The sequence below is a fragment of the Macrotis lagotis genome, chromosome 1, assembly GCF_037893015.1.
Source record: "Macrotis lagotis isolate mMagLag1 chromosome 1, bilby.v1.9.chrom.fasta, whole genome shotgun sequence".
In the NCBI taxonomy this organism is placed as follows: Eukaryota; Metazoa; Chordata; class Mammalia; order Peramelemorphia; family Peramelidae; genus Macrotis; species Macrotis lagotis.
Window position 1 is genome coordinate 514,895,669 of NC_133658.1, and position 27,917 is coordinate 514,923,585.

The 27,917-nt window shown below is 34.0% G+C and overlaps 1 protein-coding gene across 12 annotated transcripts in view; it reads left to right on the forward strand.

The window, feature by feature from the left end:
- The window catches only part of CASK (calcium/calmodulin dependent serine protein kinase), a 466,034-nt gene that overhangs the window by 307,559 nt on the left and 130,558 nt on the right, over window positions 1-27,917 (forward strand). For all 12 annotated transcript variants that reach the window (XM_074214148.1, XM_074214150.1, XM_074214151.1 and 9 more), the window contains 3 exons: window positions 4,623-4,798; window positions 17,197-17,319; window positions 24,149-24,232. In XM_074214148.1, coding sequence (XP_074070249.1) covers window positions 4,623-4,798; window positions 17,197-17,319; window positions 24,149-24,232 — 383 coding nt within the window. The remainder of the gene's footprint in view (window positions 1-4,622; window positions 4,799-17,196; window positions 17,320-24,148; window positions 24,233-27,917) is intronic.

A 27,917-nucleotide genomic window follows, 5' to 3' on the forward strand; every position in this document is an offset into this window, starting at 1 on the left:
AGTGTCTGAGACCATATTTGAACTCAGGTCCTCCTGACTCCAGGGCCAGTGCTTTATCCACTGCACCACCTAGCTGACCCCATTATGACTTCTTAATAAGTTGACAGCCCTACTCTCTTTTCTTAGCATAAACACTGATTTCAAACAATTACACCCACCTTCCCTTCAGCTTTAAAGTAACCTGTTTGTTCATTCACAAATTCACTCTTTGCTTTACTTCCAGTTACTTTTTTAAAAAATTTATCTTGACTTTTCTGGTCAGTATTTTCTCCTTTTCTATCTTGAGTCTTCTTTGGATTTTACTTCTTAATCTTCCTAGGTTTTCCTTAATCTTTCTTAATTCTTTTTATAGTCTCCTTTAATTTCAGTATTGCTCTTCTGGTTTCAAGTAAAGTTTGATGAGTATTTAAGTCTTGAAATTATTTTCCTTTAAATTTCCTCAATTTCTTTCAAATTTTCCTTCCCAGATTCAAACTTTGTCCTGCTTCACTAGTCCAAATACCTTCAAGTCACCTACAGTTTTCTTCATATCCATTTAAAATTCTCCTCTCTTTTCCTATTCTTCCTACAGTATTCTTTAGAAACCTGAAATTTAGTATTGTATACATATAAATAATCAAGCCATACTATACAAAGATGGAGAAGACTTGACTAGTCAAAAGATAGTGTGAAGAATACTGGAAGGATTTTTATAAAGTAGGAGCTCAATATGAATCATGTTTGTCCTATGGCAGTAGATAAAAGCAATTTCTATCTTGTACTACAGTGAAACAAATATATATTTTTGAGCAACTGAGATGATAATATTGTGGTGACCTCACATCTGCACTATTTGGTTTAATTTCTACATTTTAAGGATGGAGTTTAAGTGTATCTAAGAAAAGTTCCCAAAATAAGGTCCAAGGGGAGAATTTTAAAAATGCCTTGAGGTTCTATTGAAAGAAGTGAAGATTATTCTGAAGTAATGGAGTGAGGAAGTGATGTAATAGCTGCCTTCAAAGATTTGGAGTATTTGTCATGTGGAAAGGAAATAAGATTTTGTGTTTCTTATTTTTGACCCAGAGGACAAAAATAGGAGCAATGAATAGAAGTTTCAGAAAGGAAGGCAAATTCTTGCTCAATATGAGGAAAAATCTCCTGATACTTTTTGCTAGTACAAAGTAGAATATAATATTTTAATATAAATTTATTAAAATATTTCATATTAAATTATTGTTTATTTATATTAAATTATTTCAATAGGGAACGAAGTCGAACAGACAGACAATAATGAGAGATTATTAAATGTAAATTTCTTCTGGGAAAGGCAAATCATTTTTTTTCCTTAAACTAACACTTGTTTAAATTATTGACATCAAAGTAAAACATGTAGAGGAATGAAATGCCTTTCCAAATGAGATGTACATAGGAATTATACTTTGCTAGTTCAGAGTACCTTTTCTTCATCCAATTTGTGTCCATTTTTTATATATAATATCTTAGTCTTACTTCATTTCTTCAACGTATAATATTATGTAAATAATGTACTAAAAAGCTAAGTTATCAAAAATCTTAAGTTCTAAAAGAAGGAACTTAGAGATCATACGTTATGATCATCCCTAACCATAATCAAGCTGAATAAACTGATTTTTTGAGTACTTTTAAGACTTTTTGATGAATTTATAAGTTTTGTTGAATTTAAATTTTATTTTCAAATGAAATTTTCTTTCCTGAAAACAGTCTTATTTTATGATTCTCATTTTAGTTTCAACTGTTTGGTTGGATTTTTAAATCTCTCTCAGCTCTGAAAGTCTGTGAAGTCTGTTCAGCCACCTGCTTCATTAACTTTTTGGTCTGGCAATTAGCTTGATTTCTTAAGATCAATCATAATTTGTATTGGTGGGCAAGTGACATTCATTAATCACATACTGTGTACCAGGCAATGTGTCAACAAACATTTTTTAGATGCCTAATGTATGCCAACCACTATGTTAAGTACTGAAGATAAAAATAAAAAATAAATCAGCCATTCCCAGCAAGGAACTTATTATACATATTTAGAGGTAAGTAAATGCAGAAGCCATACAAAATAAATACACAGTGATTAGAGTGGGAGGAGACTTAACTCTCTAGCTCCTGTGTGCTGAAGTATTTACTTTTTTTGGTTACAAGATTAGGAATAGAGCAGATAAAAGCATTATTAGGTGCTTATTCCTCTAAAAGGCTGATCCCTGGTACTACTAATAGGAGGGTCATATTTTCCCATAGTATAGTGTACCTATAAGATTTTGGTTTGTAGACTCTATTTTAAACCTATTAATAATAATTTCATCTTGTCTTTTATAATTGGTGTTACAAGATTCATAATTCTATCACTCTAACCTTGTTCTGGGTTTTAATTCTACTTTAAATTCCCTAATTGCATATGTCTTTTGAAATACAAATGCTAATATTATTAGTTTAATGCCTTGTAAATCTGAGAGCAAGTACACGGTCCTTATTTTAAGATTATCATTCCAAGCAGCTACTTTATCATTCATGATTTTAATCTAAACAATGATTTTTCATCAAATAAGAAAATATATATTTCTGTACTCAAGTACAGTAATGCTGTATAATTTAGGATTTAGCATAAACTAATAAATATTTATTTAATTTAACTATCCCCAAATCTAAAAGAATCCTAATTTAAAAGCAGAAATTGAAATTGGTACATTCTACACAGGATTATAATGAGCCTCACTATAATCTAGTTTAGAATGAGATTCATTTAGTACAACACCTTTCACCATCTGTCAAAGTTTCTTTATATCCTTCTATGCCTTTTCACTTTCTTGCATCTTCCTTTTATCAGTTCATATTACTGTTACCATTTCTCATTGTCTAACACATCAATTTTTTTTAAATTTAATTGTTTAAACTTTCTCCCTATCTTCATTCACACCTCACTTCAGTCCCTCCTTCTCATAACTGCTAAAGCAATCATCATAATACATTATCTGTTCTGTTCAAAAACATTTAAGGACTTGATTTTGCTCCTAAAATTAAAAACAAACAAAACCTTCAGCACACCATTTTAAATACTTAAACAACCTCTCTCAGCTCATTCCATTCCTTTCACTGCTATCTTTAAGCCAACGTATCCCACTTGCTTGCACAGTCCTGCCTTCATTCTTTTCTGTCTCAGATCTAAATTTTGATGCCAACTGCCCCCTGTACACTCCCTTCACCTCTTTTAAACACTTCCTTCTTCATTAGGTATCCATGGCTATTTCAGTCATGAAGACTTCACCAGCAAAATATTATTGACTTCTCCCTCCTCAGATTCCTTTAGTATGTTTTGTCAATAGTAGCCCTTTGCCTGTCATATTTTTTTGTGTACATGATAAATTCCTGCAGTTCAGTATCTTCTTAAAGAAGTTCCATCTGCTGCCTCCATTTCTAACCTAGAATGTGTGCTCTTCTCATTTCTGTCTATTACATATTTTTAGATTCCTTCAAAGATCCATCCAGGTGCCAGCTCTCTCAGGAATTACCTGGGTCCCATTAAGTTGACACTTAATATAGAATGTAAGCTTGAGGTCTTTATATTCCCAGTGTATTGCTTTGTACAAAGTAGGTGCTCAATAAATGTTGTGGAATAAATGGTGTCTGTATCTCTGACACCTAGTCTAATGCATTTAAACATAAAAGGCACTTTATAAATGTTTCAGTTGAATTAGTGATCATATGAGCCTTATTATAATATAGTCTTTCCATTACTACCATTTTAGTGAGACAATATTTTGAACCCCTTTCTAGTATGTAATTGCCAGACTTCAAACTTTAAATATCATAGTTTCATCCCATTTGACCTTGAACTTTTCTATTTCCATCTCAAATAATAGTTGAAGGTCTAGTTTGTATTAGGATTATTTTTATGCCTTTATAGGCAGCTGATTACCTTCACAATATGGTTTCAGAGATTAAAGAATGCGAAGTCCCCACTATGCAGAATAGTACACACTCATGACAATGAATGAGATTTTCACCATTAATATTTCATTTCTTTCATTCATTACTTGAATCCCTACTAAATTGAAAATGCCCCCCCAAAAATACAACTAGTTATGAAGAACTTAATATGAATTCTTTTTTAAAAAATGTTTTAAGGGGGAACATAAGAACACTGGATCCCTGAGGGAGTGAGATGAGAAAGAGGCTTTACATGATGATTTTTTTTTAAAAAGTCTAAAATCCTGAAAGAGAATTCTGGCAAAATTCATGATTTTTCCTAGAACAATAATCTTCTAATGCACACTATGTAGTTATAAATCTATAATTTTCTAATGCACACTATATAGTTAACAGTTTATTTCATATCTTAAAATCTTGGTTTTTGAAAATTATACCTATTTGTATTAGAATTATCTTAGATTATATTGGAGATACCAGAAGAGGAAAAGATAAGATCTTTGCCTTCAGAGATTACATTGCTTTCAAAAGATAAAAAAGGAATAATTTTCAACTTTGATAAACTATATTTATAAAAGGAGAAAAATAATAATGGTATAAAAACTTGTTTGATTGTTGTATTATTTATTGCTCTGATAATTTTGAGTTTGGTAAAAACCACCTTACCTTTTGCTTGTTTTTCCTCATAGGACGTGTAGGAACACCTCATTTTATGGCCCCAGAAGTGGTAAAAAGAGAGCCCTATGGGAAACCTGTAGATGTCTGGGGTTGTGGGGTGATCCTTTTTATTCTGCTAAGTGGTTGTTTGCCTTTTTACGGAACCAAGGAAAGATTGTTTGAAGGCATTATTAAAGGAAAATATAAGGTAAATGAAATATTGATTTTCCACAAAAGTTAAAAATTTGCTGTTGAATTATTTTTAAATTACTCTGTCTTTTTAAGTTTACTTATTGATCAAATTTCACAGGAATCCACAAACTCAGTAATTTTCTTTAGCAAAGTCAACAGAATTGTATCATACATGTATATCTTTGTTAAAAATAAGCATTTGGCCAACTAAAATCTTATTTTTTTTCTGAGTAGTATCACCCTTGTTTATAGGAAAAGAAGACAGTCTTATGATGGGATTTACATAGTACTTCCCTAGTCTCTTTCCTTACTATCCATTCTATTATGTATTATTCTATTGACTTCAATTTGCAGATAAAAAAAATTCACACTTTTTGCTTGCTTGGTTATTTTTTCATGTAAAATTTATCTATGCTCCTGAAATCACATCTTATTAAAGTGGATCTTTCACATAATATGAAGTGCTCATAAAACCTGACTTTTTCAGAGTATGAACCATTAGACTCCAAAGTAGGTTTCAACTCTTTGGGTTTAGAGGTATAGACAAAGCTACAGTGGGAATCAGATTTTTTGCAAACAGTGCCTTTACACCAAAGTTGTTTGTGTAACCAATGGATTTCTGAACTCCATCTACTTATAAAGATATTCAAACAGAATTCTTGAATAAAGGGTTTTTAACAGTACCTTGGAATTTGTTAGAAATGAATTTTTCCTTTGTTTCCAGTTTTGTTCTGATTAAAGTATCTTTTAAGTGTCTATCTCATCCCCCACCCCACTACTTCCATCTCTGTCGCCCCAGTCTAAAACATTGGGAACCTGAAGATAAAACCTACCTCCTCCAGTTAAATGTCAAAGTTAACTTGTATAACAATAAGGATATACATAAAAAAGATTAAATCATTACTGGTTATGGTTTAGCATTTTAAAGCAAAGCATTCACTTTTATTGATTACTATTTTTACAGTTAAGCTACATTGGAAATTTTGATCCCATATAATTGTACTTATTCTTCATCTCAGACTTTTTAAACTTAATTACCTTTAGACTTTTTTTGTGTTCTGAATGACGTATATCACTTATGCTTGCTTTTATATACCTTTTCAGACCTGCTTTCTTATTCTTATTTACTTACAAAAGTGTAGTTTATATTCTAGTATTAACTATGCTGTAAATATAATCACCACATTGCACATTCTTATTTATAGCAATTCTCAGAAAATTCAATATACCAGGTTTCATTTCTTGATATTTATTTTATCCTATACTCAAATACTAAAATAGATCTGATTGGTTATATCTTTCAATAAAGGATGGAGATTGCAAGCCTTCCCATCTTTTGTAACTATTTTCTCCTATTCCTACCCATAAGTCTTCCAGATTTCAACCACCCACAGTGCTGGTAACTTTTCTGCTTTCTCTTGACATTGCAAAGATACAATCAATATATCAACTATCCACCAGTTATTCCTCTGCTTTGTCATGTAACCAACCCATCATCTTTTTCTATTATCTGTTTCCCTCATGATACTTTGATCTAGTTCTCCATCAAATTTCCTTATTTGTTATATGTGCAGCCTGCTCACATCCACCACATACTTCTTCATTACTCAATTTGTGATGTTCATTTTTAATTCCTCTGATTCTGTAGTGATTTCTGGGAGACATTTGAGATCATTAAAGGAGCTTTGTAATTTCCACAAGGCAAGTGTTTGATTATAGACCAGAGTCATCCATTTAAGCTGTTTGTCCCTGTTGTATGCCCTATTCTATAGATTGCCCACCTAACTATACTTTGTAATCTGGGCAGTTAATTTTTTTTAATTCACCTGGATTTTTCTGTGGACATAATTTTTCTGTGAACATATATGTTGGGAGTGTTCAGAGATCTCTTCAAGGAGATTCTGTTTCAGAGCTTTACGCAAACAACACAGTTTCTTCCACAAGCAGTGGAAGTCACCTTGGACTCTGCTGGATCCTCCTTCATGGAAGTGGTAAACATGTTTTTCAAGCATTTGTCCCTCTGTTTAATGTCTCCTTATATTTATGATTAACAGATTATCAAACAAGGTCATATCTGTTCTTCTATTTTTTTCAAGCAATCTTGAATACTTTTTATAATGATAGACATATAAAAAGAGAATTTTTAAGATGTCATTTTTCTTTTCCAAATCAAAATACTTTTTTTAAAATAATCAACAAATAGCAAGAACAGTGGAATATTTTTCTTTTAGTCATTTATGGATTCCATATGGTCTGCTATGACATACTACTTGCAGAAGCCTGCCTATTTGCTACAAACAACCTCATCAAAGTTGCTTTCCATTATATATAGATAACTTTTATAAAAATGTATATAGATAGGAATGATGTGTGAGTCAGTAGTTGTTTTCTCAGGCACTTTTTTTTTGTTAAATTAATAAAGTTCAAAGCTAATTTCATACCTTTCATATCTCCTTTTCAAATACTTTGGGTCTCAATCCTCAAAACATAATTTTGTCCCTACTTGCTTGAATGTATGTGCCCTTATTCCATTTTCATCCTCATGTGAAAATAAGTTTTATTGAATGTTTCAGTAAACTTTTTAAAAAACTAATTTAACTGAGTTACCCTCTACTACTTCTCCCTATTTTATGCTGCTCATTATTTTATAGTTTAATTCTCTTAAAATGTTTTCTTCTGAATTTAGCCTTAGTTTAGCATTCAGCAAAATTCTGGCTATTAACAATAAGATCTGTAACCTATATATATATTCTTCCTTGACCACTTGGAAGAGTTTTTGAATTGTTGGATAAAATCCTTTCCAGATCTATTTGAGCATGTGGTTAAGGCAATGAACTTGCAAATAGTAAATAATGATTAATGTTGGAGAAAGAATCAGAAGGACTTCCTAGAAATGAACAAAGTGGATTATGTGATCTGTTTCAATAGAAGGAACCACCTACATCAATGAGATCAAAGATCCATTAAAGCTTTGATGTATATATTGCTTTATTCTACAGGTTAAAGTGGCTCTCCTAATTATCCAACTTGTTCTATGGAAAATATCTATAGATAGTTTAAATTGTATAGTGATTTTAATAGCTAAAATGGAGGTTTGTTCCCTTTTTCATTATGGGAATCTATTATATCCTTTTTCTTCCTTCAGATGATAAAACTAACTGAACTCTATAGAATAATTGAATATAAGAGGATTGAAATTTATATTCACTTCCATTTCAGTAGCAAAATCATGAAAGTCTAGACAGCAATGCCAGTTGAAAAATAGTATTCTGGAAGAGTTGTATTTATCAAAATTGCTATGATTTTTGGAAAGTAACTTTTTTTGGTAGTCTTTCATTTAAAAGATCCATTAAACTAATAAAATGACTAGTCTCCTGTATTTTACTCTGACTTACATTTTAAAAGTCAAATAAGCTACCAATTAGTAAAATGTGGGACATTAACATCTTTCATAGTTTATAAATAAGGATATTTTCATTTGGTTCTGCTTTAGATGTCTTTTGCTGTCATAATGGTGTTGAGAGTATGCTTAGAGACTAAGAATTTTCTCATTAACTTATTTAAAGAGCTATCAAATGAGTCATTCACTTGAAACTGCTATAAATCTAGCTATTTAACAATCTAGAGTTTTAAGACAGTGTAGTAGAAATTATTAGTTATATTAAATAACAGATTAACTTCATGTCTTCAAATTTTTAAGTATAGTTAGTTTTTTAGGAAAAATATATGATGCTAAATCATCATTGGGGGAAAAAATCAGACATTACTAGCCCCCCAAAAGTAACCAGAAATATGAATAACTACTTATCTACCTGTATAAAAATTTTTTGAGCATTATCTTTACCCTCATTAAAAATATTCAGGGGGGGGTGGCTAGGTTGCTCAGTGGATAGAGCACCAGCCCTAGAGTCAGGAGTACGTGAGTTCAAATTTGGCCTCAGACACTTAATAATTACCTAGCTGTGTGGCCTTGGGCAAGCCACTTAACCCCACTGCCTTGCAAAAAACCTAAAAGAAAATATTCTTGGGGCAGCTAGGTGGTGCAGTGAATAGTACACCATCCCTGAAATCAGGAGGACCTGAGTTCAAACCTGACCTCATACCCTTAATAATTGCCTTAGCAGTATGACCTTTGGCAAGTCACTTAACCCTATTGCCTTAAATAAAACTAAAATAATTCACTTAAAAAAAATATTCTTGATGAACATATGAGACTAGACAGATGTTATAAACAAAATTCTATAATCAACCACTTTTACAATCATTCATAAAAAAGAAGGGTCTTTCTTTGCTTATTAATTGGTTAACTATATTAAAAATTGATTCTTTAGAACAAAAGTTCATCTTAAAACCTTTCCTCCAGCAAGAAATCTACTTGAATGTGACAAAATCACACAAGATTTCTTGAAAGATGTAATAGCAGATATTCCCAGTGAATGGTATATTTCCTCTGTATTCTTCTCTTTGTGAATAATGTACTGAAGTCATCAAGACTCAGAACACTGTCAAACCTTCAACTGGAAATCTTTAATCATTTAAAGTTTTTGACCTATCACAGGAAAAACCAAGCAGGTAAGGCATTCCTTTATTTTAGAAAGTTTAGCTATGATGTTATGTTAGATGGGCATTTCATAAACTTAGTCTACCAATATGTATATCCTGGACAGAAGCTATGGTTATATAATGAACTAATAAACTGAACTGAGAATTGACTAGAAAGTATACAGTGGTTAGAACTTTTTTTTTGGTAAAATTATTGACAACCTTTTGTTTTTCTACTTCAGTGTGCTTTTCTACAACCCTTTCCTAGAAAGTTCTATCTTATTACAAAGAACGAAAAAAACAAAAAATTTAAGCAGTGCATCAACTAATTATATGTAGTGTTTCATACCAAGTCTTCCACTTCTGCAAAGAAGGTAGGGAGTACAGAGTATTCTGAATGACCCAGACTTCTCATGAAGGGTCTATGGTAGTTGTTTCTTGCAAAGGCAAACATCAGTATACTTTCATGCATACTGCCTGATTCTGTGTCAGCAAATAGCACAGATTCAAAGGAATTAAAGTTATGGATCACCAAAAGGACAGTAGAAACATTCAGAGTGAGTGTGAGGAGATGGCATCATTACAAATAATGAACTCAGCAGTAAAAATTGCATAAAGATTATCATCAGGTAGATATGACTTGAAAAGGAGGACAGCCAATCATCAAGGAGCATAAAGTGCTAATTGTATAATTTATAAGCAAATATGGACAAGAGGCACACAGGATGAGAAGATTTGGGTGGATCATGATGTATATTGCTAAAAATATTGAGATAAAAAGTAAATCAGATTAAATATGTTGTCATTCTTCTCTAGAGTTGCATTATCTGATAAGGTATGAAATTCCTTTTTATCACATTGCTTCAGTGGGAATTCTCATCTTTGAAATAAGATTTTCTAGAAATAAAATACTGCCATATATTTGAGAAGAGTAATTCCAGTTCCCTTAATGTATATATTATATTTAGAAAAGAAATTGAAAGAGAGAGAGAATTAAACACTGTATACTCTTTACCGCAGTATACAGACATAAAGTATATACATCTAAATTCATTTCTCTGCCATGCATTAAAGGGAAACATTTATGTTCTGGAAGACAGGTTGCTAGATTAAGATACATATTCTCTTCCTGATTCTATAACTGACTTGCCCAGTAACTATAAGCCACTTGCTTTATCTTTCTGGTTCAAGTTTCAGCATAAAATGGTGCAACATTATAATTTATGGAGAACGTTGTTTTCCAAAGGACATGCAATAAATAAAAGCAATAACTTGTATTTATATGTTGCTTCAAGCACTTTTCTTCCCATGTGACTCTGTGAAGTAGTTTTTGCAACTTGTATTATCCGCAACAGGAAACTTAGAAAGGTTAAATTACATAGCCACAGTTATACAGAGATGAGATTTAAAACCATGCCTCTTCTACAATAAGTTTGATTCTCTTTCCACTGTTCTGCATTAACTGTCTTAGGCATAATTGAGCCTTCACCCTTCCCCATCTAAGAGAATTCTCTCCTTAAATTGTAGGCAGATAGGGACAGCTAGGTGGCGTAGTGGATAAAGCACCGGCCCTGGAGTCAGGAGTAGCTGGGTTCAAATCTGGTCTCAGACACGTAATAATTACCTAGCTGTGTGGCCTTGGGCAAGGCACTTAACCCCGTTTGCCTTGCAAAAAAACTTTAAAAAATTGTAGGCAGATTCTTAAACAGGTGTGAATGAACTAGCTGGCATCTTATACCCCATTCAGCTTTTAAAATTTTTTAGTGTTCTTTGACTGGATTTTTCCTTTGCCCTCATCACTCAACACATAAAATATTCTTAGTAATAAATATTTGTTGACTGAATACATAAAGGACAGATTGGAGAGAAAGTCTATAAATAGTACAGAGAAACTTGACAGCTGAATGGATAAGGAGCATGAGGAAGACGAGATAAATTCAAAGTTGATAATTTGAATGACTTGGAAGAATGATGGTACCATGAAAAGGAAAGTTTGAGGGCAGATGGACATGGGAATAGGTGAAGTATAAATAAAATGTGCTGTTTTGGACATACTGATTTTAAGTTTCCACAGGTGTCCTACAGGTTGAGATGTCCATCAGGTAGCTGATAATATGAAGCTGGATTCAGATTACATTGTAGGTTTTGTTACTTTGTGCATAAAATTGATCATTGAATTTATGATTGATTAGATTATCTAGGGATACGATGATTAGCTGGGGAAAAAAAGAGGACACAAGATAGAGACGTGATGAATAATGCCCACACTTACTGGGTAATAGCAAGTGACTGAGAAGGAGTGGTCAGGAAGATACATGAAGAAAAAAGTATGAGACTTCAGCAAAGATCATTAGACATAAGAGATCATTGTTAACTCTGGAGAGAATAGTTTCACTAGTGTGGCAGAGTTAAAACCCAGATAGAGGTAGAAAATTGAGCATAGTAATTGTTAATGACCCTTTCTAGGATCTTGGCTTTGATAGAGATATATAAGATTATAGCTTGAGGAAGAGACAATTAGGTGAAAGAGGGAGACCCATTCATGTTTCAGGTAGTTGGAAATTAATCAATGGATGAAGAAGGGTTGAAAATGGAAGGAGATAGTATCAAGGACACATGTAACTTAGCAAAGAAAAGCCTCATCTCTTAAGAGCCTGGAGCAAAGGAGAAAATGAGTGATTATGAAATGGGGATTTAAACTGAGGAGTTGGAGAGATAAACTTGGCAGAGAGCATCTGATATTTTCTTAGTAAAGCAGAGATAAAGTCCTCTGCTGATTAGGTTGGAGGGAGGGGTGTAGGAAATCTGAAGAGATGGGAAGATTTGGAATAACTGTTAGGGAAAATCCCATAGAATCAAGATTAAAAGTATTACTATGGAATTTAGAAATAAATGAACTGTTCCTTAGAATAATCTGTCTGAAACCATCAACAAGCATTATATTCAATGGGTATAGGCTAGAGGGATTCCCAGTTAGATCAGGGGTGAAACAAGGATGCCCATTATCGCCACTACTATTCAATATTGTATTAGAAATTTTAACTTCAGCAATAAGAGAAGAAAAAGAAATTGAAGGAATCAGAATTGGAAAGGAAACAAAACTCTCACTCTTTGCAGATGATATGATGGTATACCTACAGAATCCAAAAAAATTATCTAAAAAACTACTGGAAACGATTAGCAACTTTAGCAAAGTCACAGGATATAAAATAAACCCTCATGAATCCTCAACTTTTCTATATATGACTAGGAAGATACAGCAGGAAGAGCTAGAAAGAGAAATCCCATTCAAAGTAACCACAGACAGTATAAAATACCTGGGAGTCTATTTGCCAAAGCAGACTGAGAAACTTTTTGGAAACAATTATAAAACACTTATCACACAAATAAAATCATAACAGGGCAAGTATCCACTGTTCATGGATAGGTCGTGCTAATATAATAAGAATGACAATTGTACCAAAAGTAAACTACCTGTTTAGTGCCCTACCAATCAAAATTCAAAAAAAAAAATGCTTTAATGAGTTAGAAAAAGTTGTAAGTAAATTCATATGGAGAAATAAAAAGTCAAAATTTTCCAGGGATTCAATTTTAAAAAGTACAGAAGGAGGTGGCTTAGCCCTACCAGATCTAAAATTATACTATAAAGCATCAGTTATCAAAACTGTCTGGTATTGGCTAAGAATTAGAGTGATGGACCAGTGGAATAGATTAGGTGCAATAGCAGGAAATTATTATAGTAATCTGTTGTTTAATAAACCCAAAGAGTCCAGCTTTTGGGATAAAAACTCTCTCCTCGATAAAAACTGCTGGGAAAATTGGAAGTTAGTATGGAAGAAACTAACACCTTAAACCCTATAGCAAGATAAGATCCAAATGAATACAGGACTTAGACATAAAAAACTATTATAAGAAAACTATAAATCAAGGAATAGTTTATCTGTCAGATCTATGGAAAGGGAAGCAGTTTGTGACCAATGAAGAGATGGAGAACATCACTAAAAACAAACTAGATGATTTTGATTACATTAAATTAAAAAGCTTTTGCACAGACAAAATCACTGTAATCTTTTTCAAAAGAAATGTAGTAAACTGGGAAACAATCTTTACAACTAGTATTTCTGACAAAGGACTCATTTCTAAAATATACAAAGAACTGAGTCAAATTTAAAAAAAAAAGCCATTCCCCAACTGACAAATGGTCAAAGATATGCAAAGACAGTTTATAGATGAGGAAATCAAAGCGATCCATAGTCATATGGAAAATTCCTCTAAATCATTACTTATTAGAAAAATGCAAATTAAAGCATCTCTGAGATATCACCTCACACCTCTCAGACTGGCCAATATGACCAGAAAGGACAGTGATCAGTGTTGGAAGGGATGTGGGAAATCTGGGACACTTAATACATTGTTGGTGGAGCTGTGAATTTTTCTAAACTTTCTGGACAACAATTTGGAATTATGCCCAAAGGGCAACAAAATGTGCATACCCTTTGATCCAGCAATACCACTACTGGGTCTATACCCTGAAGAGATGATGAAAAAGGGTAAAAACATCACTTGTACAAACATATTCATAGCCCTGTTTGTGGTGGCAAAGAATTGGAAATCAAGTAAATATCCTTCAGTTCAGGAATGGCTTAACAAACTGTGGTATATGTATGTCATGGAACACTATTGTTCTATTAGAAACAAGGAGGGATAGGAACTCAGGGAAGCCTGGAGGGATTTGTGTGAACTGATTCTGAACAAGATGAACAGAACCAGAAAAATATTGTACACCCTAACAGCAACATGGGAGCGATGATCAACCTTGATGGACTTGTTCATTCCATTAGTGCAGCAATCAGGGACAATTTGGGGCTATCTGCAATGAAGAATTATCGTCTGTATCCAGAAAAAGGAATTGTGGAGTTTGAAGAAAGACCTAGGGAAAAAAAACTGATGTCTTATTATGTAATCTTGCTATCTCTTATACTTTGTTTCTTCCTTGGGGATATGTTTTCTCTCTCATCACATTCAATCTGGATCAATGTATACCATGGAAACAATGTAAAGACTGGCAAATTGCCTCCTGTGGAGGAAGGAAAGCAAGATTGGGGGAAAAATTGTAAAACTCAAAATAAATAAAATCTTTAAAAAGTAAAAAAAAAAGTTACTATACCAATGAGGGAAAAAACATATTACTATGCAGCTTTGAGGTCCTAGTGGAGATTAGATAATATATGTTTGTAAAGAACTCAGTTGACATGATTGTGTGACTATGTCTAAGAAAGTTCAGAAGCACATGAGTTGAAGCAGAATGCATGTCTTGGGGTAGCCAAGAGTTAGAGTTTGGCAGGAAAAGATTGGTAAGAGAATGCAGGGGCAAGGGATTCAGGGATAGCTAAATGAATTTTATGATCAATTCTATTGTAAAGACTAGAAGAAGAAATTGAGGCCAGAGAAAGTGAGATATATTGGAATAACATAGAATGGAGGGAATATAGAGCATGGTAAGAAGAAAGATTAAATTTAGGAGAAATAGGACAAAAGAGGAGATTGAAGTGATGTTCAAGACAGGAATTTTAAAACTTTGGATCATGGTGACACAACAGAAGGACACCATCGTCAGATCAAGGATATGATAATTTGTGTGTGCCACCAAGATGAAATAAAGGTCTAGATGCTGGGAATTTAAGAGGTTGCTATACTGAGATGATAAGACTCTTCAAGAGAACATTAAAAAGTAAATTGAAATCAAGTATAAGGCAAGGATACAGTACTTGGGAAAAGAAGAAAGATGAATTAGAAGTCTAATGATTATAACAAAGAGCTGGATTAGATAGCAGAGATGGATGGAGTGAATCTCAAGGAAGAAAAGTTGCTGGATCATGGTGGCAAAGGAACAGTATAGAGGTGGAAATTAGAATAAAAAATTATTCTTTGCTCTTCTTGGCCCTAGAAATACAAAAAGAGAAATTGATACTAGAAAGGGTAATCGGGGATGCATTGCCTTTAGACAAGATCAAGATGTCTACTCCAGACCTAGTGTGAAGTGAAGAGCTGTAGAATGAAGGAAAGTTTGACAATAGAGAATGCATTTCAGAAGGTATAGTGGAAGAAAGGTGTACCAGAGTAATCAAAATGAGAATCTAGATAAAGAAGAGGAGGGAAAGGATTCTCAACTTTATTGACACTGGCTATAGAATAAGAGAAAGGGAGGAAGGGAAGGAGGTGTGATCATGGCACTTTACTACTATAAAATGAGGAACAATGAGTTAATAATGGGCATCTACTCCTACAGACCTGTGAAATTAGCATGATGAGGTCTTAGCATGAAATTAGTATGGCCCTTAATCATTTTTGACCTCAGAAGACCAGGATCTCTAATAGTTCTTATACTCCTAGAGCTGAAAAAAATAAAATGGTGACCAACTATCTGGGGGTGATACTGAGTTCATGTATTATATATATCACCTTCTTCATTTAGGTATTTTAAATTTTTATTTATTTATGGCAGTCACACAGGCAATTATTAAGTGTCTGAGGCTGTATTTGAACTCAGGTACTCCTGACTCCAGGGCTGATGCTCTATCCACTGTGCCACCAAGCTGCCCCCATCATCTTCTTAAGACTCTTCCCAAGGTAGCAAAGGATGAGGCATATCTCAAGAGATTCACATGGTGTGATCCTTCACCTCCTACTCTTGAGTCCTCAAAAGCAAAGTTTCCCTGTTACCTTAGGGGTGCTGAGAAGTAGTATCCGAGATGGTTAAATAGACTCCTCACTGACTTAAATGATGTTATTTTATCTTGATAATAACTGCCTAGTTGCTCACTCTGTAACTTCCCAGACTACAAAGAAGGGATCCAAAGAGCACTGGGGTGACACGTGGTAGTTGTAAGGAAGCTACAGTATATTACCAGCAATAACTCATAAGGAAGTCATAGCATAAAAGTATCATCCAAGTTATATATAAACAATAAAAGTGGTGAATTGATATATAGTGACAGCAAAGGATGAACTACATGGATAGCCCAAGTTCTACACTGATACTTTCAATATCTAATGTTAATAAATAAGGAATATAGCCTCCATGTGTTCAAACTGATGTGAAGTTTTTGTAGAAAGACCTGAACAAGAAACATACAGGATAGAAAAAAAAAATATCAGTGATTTTCAAACTCTCCCATTTGACCAAAGTCATCAATGAAATAAATCCATTGGCATTTCTTTTACTACTGGATATATGCAGGCGTAATTTATTTATTCCCCTTTCCAATTCTGTTCCAATTAAATTGAACTGTTCTTAAAGCCAGATTTTCTCTCCCTCAACTTTTCTCTGTAGTCACAGACTGTCCCCCATCTCTGCCTTGTGTTTCTTCTAAGCTCAGATTAGGACCCAACTCCTTTGAAACATTTCCTTATCTTCTCTTCAGTTAGCGAGAAGAATCTTTCTCATAGAACATAAGCAGCCTTAAGGGATGTCCTTTTTTGTCTTTGTATCCCCCAGCATAACACCTTGCATTTGGTAGACATTTAAAAAAGTTTTCTAAATAGGAACTAAAAACTGGAAACAAGGAGTTATAAGCACTACAAACTGGTATATACCTTGAATATATGTGAGTTTATAAAACAGTGTCAGCAAACTTTAAAAGATCTTTTAATTAAATGTGCAGTTCATGCATACAAAAATGAAGTAAATGTATTCTATCTCTGCTTTGTTACAAGACAGAACCCTCGAATGGACTCTGAGTTCTTGGGGTTTGAAGCACTTTTATTTACATTATAACACTGGAATTTTAGTGACTGTTAATATCTCATTGGAGGTGAATGATTCCCAGTTTAAATGATTCATTATATCATTTTATCTTTAATATTTTTTAGATGAATCCCAGGCAGTGGAGCCATATATCTGAAAGTGCCAAAGACCTGGTCCGGCGAATGTTGATGCTAGATCCCGCTGAAAGGATAACAGTATATGAGGCACTTAACCATCCTTGGCTTAAGGTAAAGAAAAAAGGAGTCAAAACTTCACATGATGGACACTATTCTTAGAAGGATTTGAGTTTTGCTTCAACTGCTTTATATTCTGCCTTATTGGTCTTCAGAGGGATATGAGGGTGGTTAAATTAAGGATTGTGTTCAGGAAAAGGTTCCTAACAATTAAACTGGTCCAGAAAGAGAATAGACTGCTTTTTGAGAGGTTTGGGTTCCTGTACCTTATATATATAAAGTCTTCAAATAAAGACTGTGTGATCGCTTGTTGAATATGTTTATGGGTTTCTCTGAGGTTTCTTCTAACTCTCCACCAATGTGATCCATGATTCCTGTTGATTTTAATATTTTTTTTGGATTTCTTTCTCCATTTTCACATTTCCTACCATGTTCACTCAGCACTTTTCACTGGCATGAATTGGTCCTCTTATTTCTTTGCTTTTCACACTGCAGTTCACCCTAAATAAAAATATTTCCAAGACACAGGATTAATCATGATAGAACTGATTTGCCCCCAAAATTTCATTTTCTTGTTTCAGCCCACCTCTCTAAACTTAGTCAAATTTCTTTGTTCCTTGCACTGAATATTTCAGTCAAACTGGATGATTTCTTACCTGAATCCATTTCACTTTCCTGGAAAAAACTGCTTCTTCCTCTCTAAATTTCAGAATTTTTTTCCTTCAGGACTGGAGTATAATCTTATCCTTAAGGTCTTCCCTTATCCCCAGTAATATTAGTGCCAATTCATACCTCACATATATCAAAAGTTCTTTTGACTAAATCACATTATTAATTCTAAAGTGAATGTTCTTTCTGCTATATCTACTATAGTCAAAGTGATCTGTTTAATGCCCCTGAAGATCATTTTTGTTTTATTACCACTTTAGTTTTGTCATCCTATTTATCCCATTTGGATTGCCCCTCATCTTTCTCTTGACAGATCCAAATCCTCTTTGGCTTTCTAGACACTACTAAAAGGAACATATTTTCAATGAAACCTTTTTCTGACTTCCCCAATAACCTACTTCCTTTGGACTCTTGTAGCATTCCTATATATACCATCCATCTGACAATTAATTTTGAAAAATCTCCTTGTATTACAGTTGTCATATGTAAGTATCTTATCTCAGTGCCACTTAAAAATCCACTTGATTATAAGACTGTGATTCATTCTTTCTTTTGAAGTAATTATAAAGTCAGGTTTCAAAAGTAGTTGAGTATCTGTACTTAATTCTACAAATACTGATTATACATCTTTTCTGCTGACCAATCACCAATGACTAAAGATAAAGGAAATACAAAAGAGTAGGAAATTATGATTTTGATCACTTGTTCTTCAACAGAAAAAATTGAAGAAGATCATTTTTATAACTTTTTAAAAGAACAGCATAATAAAGAGCAGGATTATCCCCCATTAAATTTTATCCATTACAAAAACTGTTATCCAAACTGCCATAATAATTTTTCTAACATTGCAATAGCAAAATTTTCTTTGTATCTTTCAAATTTTTAATAATAGTTTATCTTTTCAATTGCATATAGAGATAGTTTTCAGCATTCATTTTTGTAAAATTTTCTCCCTCCTTCCATTCATTTCCACCTCCCCAAGTCAGCAAGCAATTTGATACAGGTTACATGTGTACTATCATATTTATTTCCATATCAGTCAAATTGTGAAAGAAGTAGCAAACAGAAGGGGAAAATGACAAGAAAGAAATTAAAATAAATTTAAAAGTGAAACTAGTATGCTTTGATCTACCTTCAGAGTTCATAATTTTTTCTATGGATATGGATGCAATATTTTCCATTAAAAGCCTTTTAAAATTGTCTTTGATTACTGTATTGCTGAGAAGAGTTAAAGTCTATCATAGCTGATCGTCACATAATGTTACTGTTACCATGTACAATGTTCTTCTCATTCTGCTTACTTCACTTAGCATCAGTTCATGTCAGGTTTTTCTGAAATCCACCTACTCATCATTTCTTCTTGAACAATAGTATTCCATTACATTCACATAGAACAACTTCTTTAGCCATTCCTAATTGATGGGTAGCCCCTCAATTTCCAATTCATTGCCACCACAAAAGAGCTGCTACAAATATATTTGTACATGTGGGTTCTTTCCCCCTTAAAAAGCTGTTGCAATATGTAGGCAGAAGGTGTAGAAGGCCTGAACTAGATTTGTGAAATAAGAATGGAAAAGAAGGCAAATTTTGTGAGAGATGAAGTGAGAAGACTAAATAGTTCTTGACAACTGCTAGGGAATAGGGGAAACAATGGAAAAGAAGACAAAAGATGAAATAAGAAAATTATGGTAAGGGCAAATTAGTTAGAAGCGGTTAGAAATACAGGACTAGATCTCTAGAACATGAAGAGTGGGAGAAAGGGGAACTAAAGTCATTTTGCAACTTGTTTTTTAAATCCTCAATGTACATAAAAATCATAGTAAAACTCTAAGAAGGGTAATGGAATTTAGCTAGAGACAAGTGCTGCACCAATCATTTATATCCATAGTCTTAGGATCAATTATTTCACCTCACTTGTTAGAGGAGGGAGGCATATTATATTAATTTTTAAACTGCCTTTCTAAAGGTTTTCTTGCAGATGTTATACATTGATATTTTTCTTTTCACCTCCTGTTAGTTCAACTGAGTCAAGTAGATTAGTGATTATAGCCTACCTATGTAATATCAGCATTCCAAGGTATTTGAGAGTGAATTTAATCAACTTTTATAGCATTATTCTGCTCCATTTTTATCTTTTAATGCCTATAATCAGAAAGATGCTCTTGTGAAGGAGATTTTATTAAGGAAAATGGTGGAAATACCTAGGAGTTATTCTTAAAGGTGATTTTTTTTACTGTATTCCTTTATCATATTTATAAATAATATCATTTATCATATTTATAAATTTTATGGGAAAATACTGTATCTCCAGTTAACTATTTTAACTTATTTAGACTTGAACTCCTAAAATTATTTTGTATGTCTCCAATTTTAATTAGTAGAATAGTTATTGGTCCTAGTTACTAGTTAATATGAATACAAGAATCAGAAGAAAGAAATTTTGTCTTTTTTTTAATTCTTTTCATAAGGTAGTTGCAAGTATGTTCTTTCCTTTTTTCACTTATGAGGTGAAACAAATGGACTTTATTTTAATATATAACCCAAAGTTTAATTTCATGTTTATTTTTAAATATTAGTTGATGAAATGTATCACTAGTTTATATATACATATGTGTGTGCATGTGTGTATATATATATATATTTATATTTATATGGTATGTTATGTATATGTGTGTATATAATCTTTTATTTACTCAACTATAGGGTAGCTAGGTGATGGCAGTGGATAGAGTCAGGAGGACCTGAGTTCAAATGTGACCTCAGACACTTGATGCTTACTAGCTGTGTGACCTTGACCAGGGCCATCTACAGTTGTCCTGATTTGTATCTGGCCATTGGACCCAGATGGCTTTGAAGGAGAAAGTGAGGCTGGTGACTCAGCACAGCACCCCCTTACTCATTCAATTCATATGCCACCTCCCCTGATATCATGGGCTTTTTCTTTGTGAACAAAGGACACACTCAACCAAACTTATAATTCATAGGAAAGAAAAATATCATGAGATCGTATTACATACGATCTATTATATGAAGTGGTTGTTTTTATCTTGGACTCTTAAGTTTTCATTATGCAATCATATCCTTGTAACTGCACAGTGATATTGTTTTTGTTTTTTGCTTTGGGCCTCATAGAAAAGAGGTTTATTGCTTCATGTTATTCTAGCCAGAAGGAAAAATCATTTATAAAATATTTACATTATAAACACTGTCGAGGTGAAAAGTAGTCATATTTGGACATGTAATCTTTCCCTTCTACACAGAGGAAAGAATCAATTCAGTCCTATTCATCAAGCACTTAGTAAGCAATTACTATGTGACAGACTGTGAGTGAGGTGTTGGGGACACACGAGAAAAAAAAGTGAAGTCATCCCTCCATCATGGAGAATGTAAATTCGTTTGGGGCAGGGCATAGGGATGAGGAGGGGAGGAAAAACTGTGGACAGATAAGTACAATATATGTATGTGTGTGTGTGTGTGTGTGTGTCTGTGTGTATGTATGTATGTAACATGAAAACAAAGTCATTGCTGGCAATCTTACTCCTGGGGGAATTAGAAAATTAAAAGGTACTTTCTGAACCTTAAAGCTAAGGGTTCCCAGAAGCAGAGAAAGGAAGAGTATTCTAGACAAGGGACCAAATTATGCAAATAAATGGAGAAAGTAGATAGAATATTATATGTAGGCAGTAGCAAATAATCTGGTTTGACTTGGAAGTAATTTGAAGTCATTCTGGAAAGATAATCAAAGCTGAAGGAATTTAAATGTAAGACTTTGCATTTTATTCTAGGGGCAATAGAGAACTACTAAAGTTTTAAAGTTTTAAAATAAAAATATTTGCCTTCTAAAAATTATTCAACTTTAATCAATTGGATTTATATCTTAAAACTTTTATTATAGAATATTTACTCTGCCATCATAACTCTTTTCTAAATTAATGAGGTAAATTTGATCTCATAAGTATCATTGAAATTTTGTTGGATGAAGCCCAAAGCTGGAATGAAAATATGAGGAAACCTTGAGGGGAAGAATAAGTAGTGGAGGGGTGTAAAGCAAGAGGGTATAAACATTTGGGTGAATAGGGCAGATGCAAAACAAAAGCAGTTTTGTTATCACAATATACTAAAGACCACCACAGAGGAAAAACCTAAGGAATTTGGGAAACAAATCCCAAGCATGGTACAGAATCATGCTGAGGAAGGAACAGGGTGGTATTGGGAAATAAATTAATCAAAGAAGGGATGGGGTTTACCATGCAGGTGGACAAGTGAACAAAAAGGGAGAACAAAACTCATTAATTCTAAAATTGTTTATTTTCTTTGCCAAAGAATATGTCCTTTAATGTTAATGGATAAAACAGAAATGACTAACAGGGAGGTGAAACACATAATAAGTAAGGAGATAGTTTAAGCACCTCAGCACCCTTATTAATTCACCACCCACCTGACCCAGATGAATGATATCCTCTAGCAGTTAAAGAATTGACAGCTTGTTTGCCAAACCACTATAATCAGTAGTTGAAAGAGATCACAGAGAGGAGAGGTATTACAGAACTGAAGTCAAATGTCCCAGGAGAACTATGGGCCAGTAAACTTCTCTTCCAAACCCAGAAAAAGTCTAGAATCGACTATTAAAATGACAGATCTTGACCATTATCTATAAAAGAAGCAGTGATTGCAAAGAATAAGCATGTCTTTAGAACAGAACATTTCACATGAAGTTTTGATACACAATTGTATTCTTGTAGATATAGCTTATCTAGATTTTAGCAAAGACTTTGATAAAGTAGCTAATGCTATTCTTGTAAGAAAAGTGAAAAGATAGATTAGGCAATAATAAAGTTGATGTACTATGGTTGAATATAGAGTCAAAGCAAAGCCATTGATGGTTCTCTGTCAGCTTGTAAGGTGTCCCTAGAAGAATGCTGCCAAGAAACTGTGCTTGGTATTCTGCTGTTTCAAAATTATTTTTGATGATTTGGATGAACAGATAAACATACTTCTTAAATTTGCAGATGGTACAAATCTGCAAGGGATAAGTAATACATTAGATAGTAGTCAAGATGTAAACAAATCTTCACTGTCCAGAACATAGGGCTATAGCTGCCAAGATTGAATTTTATAGCTGCCAAGATTGAATTTAATAGGGATAAATGAAGTTTCTTGTGTGTGAGTTCAAATACAAACTTCAGAAGCTTTAAATGGGGGAGGCATATAGTTACACAGCAGTTTGCCCTCAAAAGTTGTTTTGGTTTTATTGATCTTCAAGCTTAGTATGAGTCAGCATGGAAATGGCAGCCAGAGAAAGCGGGGGGGGGGGGGGGGGGGGGGTCTGCTATAGGCTGGATTTGATGATTTCAGAGGCTCACTATATAACTTTAAAATTGTGATTATTTTTGCCAACAGGAAACAAACACGGTCTAAAGAAATAGAAAACCATAAAATCCTGAATTTAAATTAAAATAAATTGACTATATGTAGTATTACTTTTAAAAAGTAACAATATTAGAAAGATCTGGGAGTTTTATCAATAATTCTGTGAACTAAAAATGCAAAGCTGGAGCTTTACAAACAGAAAACTAATTCAGTCTTCACTGGAGATACATTAACATAAATGTTTATAGGATCATAGATTTACATTTGGAAAGGACTTTGAAGGTCATCTAGGCCAGACTCTTCCATTCCATTCCACTCCCCTTTACACACACACACACACACACACACACACACACACACACACAAACACTCTCACTCACTCACTCACTCACTCACTCTACAACTTTATAGATGATGAAACTGCAACCCAGAAAACTTAAATGATTTACTCAAGTTCACAGAAAATCTAACATCCGCTCTACTATGCCATGGACTTCTTAAATTTGGAAGGAAATTCTGCCCAAACAACTTAATTTTAGGATTTTATAAATGTAAATTTATAGCCAATGGACTTTTGATAATACAGCTTATAATAATGCCAGAGTAAATAATTTATTGTTATTTAAGCCTTATAATTATAAAACTAAAAATTCATGATTCCAAAAATAATCAGTTTAATTTCATTTGTGAACTTTCTTCCTTTCTGTAGAATAAACTAGGTTGTGTCTTTTGGATAAAATCCATATTTTCAATCAACTATTATATTAACTTTACATTTGATTTTGATTAAAATTTTTAACTTTTCTTTGTGATTAAATATTGGCACATGTGTTATCTCTTGTAGGAGAGAGATCGTTATGCCTACAAGATTCATCTTCCTGAAACAGTAGAGCAACTGCGGAAATTTAATGCAAGGAGGAAACTAAAGGTAAGATTTGTAAAAATTAGTGAAGATGGGCAGCTAGGTGATGCAGTAGATAGAGCACTGACCCTGGAGTCAGGAGGACCTGAGTTCAAATACTGCCTCGGACACTTAGTAATTACCTAGCTGTGTGACCTTGGGCAAGTCACTTAACCCCACTGCCTTGCAAAAAAACCAAAAAATTAGTGAAGACAAATTAACCCAGTTGATATTATTATCTAGTTTTTTGTGTAAACCATATTTTTAAAAATGTTCCGAATCAGTTGTAGTTAGAGAAATGCAATATGAAGCAACTTTTATATTTGTATTTATAATTATTTTTAGAATTCATACCATATGAATTTCATTCATCAGCCTCTTGATTTATCATTGTCTGCTTATGATTCTAGATAGTCACAAGGTATGAATCTGAATAATGCATTATATACCAAATTAAAGATGTGACTTGGTCCTCTTTAATTTCATGCAAGATGAAATTCAGTAACTTAAGAACTAATCTTGGCTATAAACTGTCATAAAATTCAGTAATTTAAAAATTAATCTTGGTTATAAACTGGGTAAATTCTGAGCATTTTTAAGAGGTAATGTGAATGTAGTTCAATAGAAATAGTATTGTACTAGAAGTGAGACTTAGTATTGCATGACTCTGCCAGGAGGTATAAATAAAATTCCTAGGATGCTGCCTCAGCAGGCAATATTTCCAGATGGTTGCTGTCCCCTCTCACTTCCAGACTTCCTCAATTCAATCAATAAACATTTATTAAGTGTCTACTGTATACCAGATACTGTCTGCTTCGAAAATGAAGGACATTGATTATTACACAAAAATAAAAAAGAAAAGTAGTCCCTGCCCTCAAGGGGTTTACAGTCTATTGAGGGAAGATCTCACACTATTCCCTGAGGGAAGCAACTGGGAGGGAGTACAACCAGTTGAGAAATGAGGAGATGCTTTGCACTGGAAATTCTGCTTTAAATGAAGGTCTTAAGAGTTCATGGCTCCACCCCACAATCAGAACAACCGAGGGTGATGACACACAAGGTACCAAGGCTGGTGGGGGCTTGCAGGATGATGAGGCATCCCAATAATTGAGTTAGTTTCCTGGGGCTCAGTGGAAAAGTCAGAAAAGTTCCAAAAGTAGTGCAACCTAGTAAAGAATAAATGGAAGTTTGAAGATCATGATTCTATATTCCAATTGACCATCTTTGAGGTTCACTCTGTCTTAATTTATCACTTAATTCAGATCCTGGTGACCTTACCTACTGAACTCTAAGCTAAATCTGTGTTCTTTCTTAGTGAGTTCAGTGCCTACTCATAGCCTTTCTTTCTACACCAACTCTTCTTGCCCCTTTTACTTATATGTTCTTAAATAGTAACTTCCCGATTAGAACTCAGATGACTCTCTTCCATTCCATCTCATCCACACATAGGGATAGACACACTTTTGAGCTTGCCATCTCCCACAGATATTCTATTTCCATAATTAAAGATTTGAAACTTCTTCTTGATCATAATCTTCTGTCATTTAATCTCTACCTGTATTTTATTCCTATTTTTTTGTTCTCACTATGACCTGTATCCCCTCTATACCTTAATTCTTTCTCAGACTTTGGCTGTACTCTCTTTCCCAAATATTTGACCCCTTTGTAAATCAGTTCAGGTCTTTATTAACTATCCTTTCTTCTCAAATACTTGTCTTATTTCTACTTATACCTTGCTAAATCTCAGCCCAGAAATATTCCCACCATCTATCTCTTCTTCTATTCTTATAGTAAAGTGACGTAATAAGACTGGGTCCTCCAGATTTGTGTTTTCCAGGATCAGTTGAGCCCCAACTGTAGCAAGATGCAGTTTGTTTACTCTTCTTTCATTGATTCTCTTTTCTATGTGCTATAGGCCATTCAGACCTTAATGAAAAGACTCAAGGCCATTCACTACAAACTCTCTTTTTCCCTTTTCTCCAATTCAAAACCTCAACTGCTTCCTCCTTTACCCTAAACATCAGATGAGGTAATTTTTCTCACAAGTCTAGCCCTTATAATGTATGCCTGATTCCAACCCACCTCATATTTCTCATTAACATCCCTCTATCTTTAGGGGAAGGGAAGTCTGTGGAATACCCTATTTATGTTAAGCAAGAACTCTCTTTGCTTTCTTCACTGCTTTCTACAAACGTGTCCTTGTCTCCCCTCACTTGGTCCTGCCATCTCCACTAGCTATCATCCCCTCTCTCTACTCCCCTTCATGACACATCTCTCTTCTATAATCAATCTTCTACCTTCAATACTCAATTGAAACTGCTCTTACCTAAGTTCTCTTAATTGCCTTTCCTTAACCTTCATCCTTCTTGACTTTTCCTATAGAATTTATCACTATTGACTGGTCTTCTGATATTCTCTCTCTATTTTTTTTTTTGGTGCACTGCTCTTACTTGGTTCTCTTCTTCCCTGCCTGTCTCCTCTTCCTAAGTCTTCTTTGTTAAATTGTCATCTATGTTAAGCCACCTAATTGTAGCTATATATTCCCAAGGCTCTCTCCAGGACCTCTTTCTTCCTGTGCTCCCTCCATTGGTGACTCCATTCATTCCCATATATCAAATGATGATCTCTAAGTAGATGTTTCCTAGAATTCTACAGACAACTCTACTCTCTCTTCATCTCCAGTTCTTTATCAAAAACTTTGTAATAATTATTAAAAACTAGGATGGCTTACATTGAGGCATCTCAAATTTAACAGGGCCAAAACAGAACTCATTATCCTAATCACAAAATCCACCCCTCTTCTAACTTGCTTATTCTTGTTGAATACCACTAAACTTCTGGTAATTTGGCTTATAATCCTCATATTATGTTCATCTCCTCATTGTCAATCTCCCTACATAGCTAATCAGTTTTCATATCTGCAGCATCTGTTGCAAATACCCCACTTAGTGTGGGTCACCATACTAGTTCAGATCTTTATCAGTACTTCCCTAGGACTACAATAATATCTTATTTTGTCTTCCTAACTCAAATGTTTCTCTACTTTAATCTATATTCCCCACAACCTCTGAAGTGCCTGTGTGACTGCCCTTGCGATCTTATGCCCAGGGATTCCCAGTGACTCCTGTTGTCTCCAAGATTAAACATCAACTCTTCAGTTTGACATTTCAAGCCTTGTCACAGATTCACCCCTTCCTGCCCTTTCAGGATGCTGTCTAGCTGCATTCATAAGCATGTCCCTCCCTGTCTCATCCCGTGGCTGGCTCCCCCCCCCCCCCCAAGCCCAGCTCCCAGACAGGAGGGCTCCCTAGCTTCTAGAGATCCTCCCCCTCCCACGTCGACCGTGTCTTTGTGTGTGTGTGTGTGTGTGTGTGTGTGTGTGTGTCCATGAAAGATATACAGCCCTGGATAGCTGGAATGGTTTTGATTTTACTTTACATTCTCAGTGCTTGTCATATTGCCTAGCACATGCTGAACACCTAATCAGTGCTTTGTTTTTCTTATTCCATATATGCAGTGTTAATGACTTGAGACTACTCCCCAAATCCATGTCTAAACAGCATAACTTCACAACAGTAGAGTAGTTGAAATCCTGACAATCTTATTCAGCTCCTGCCATTCCACTGAGAAGCCGAACTTTTAAAAAAAGAACAGAAAGTTAACCTGGCTCTTGAGATTTAGTTTCCTACTATAGTTGGTCTTCCTACCACAA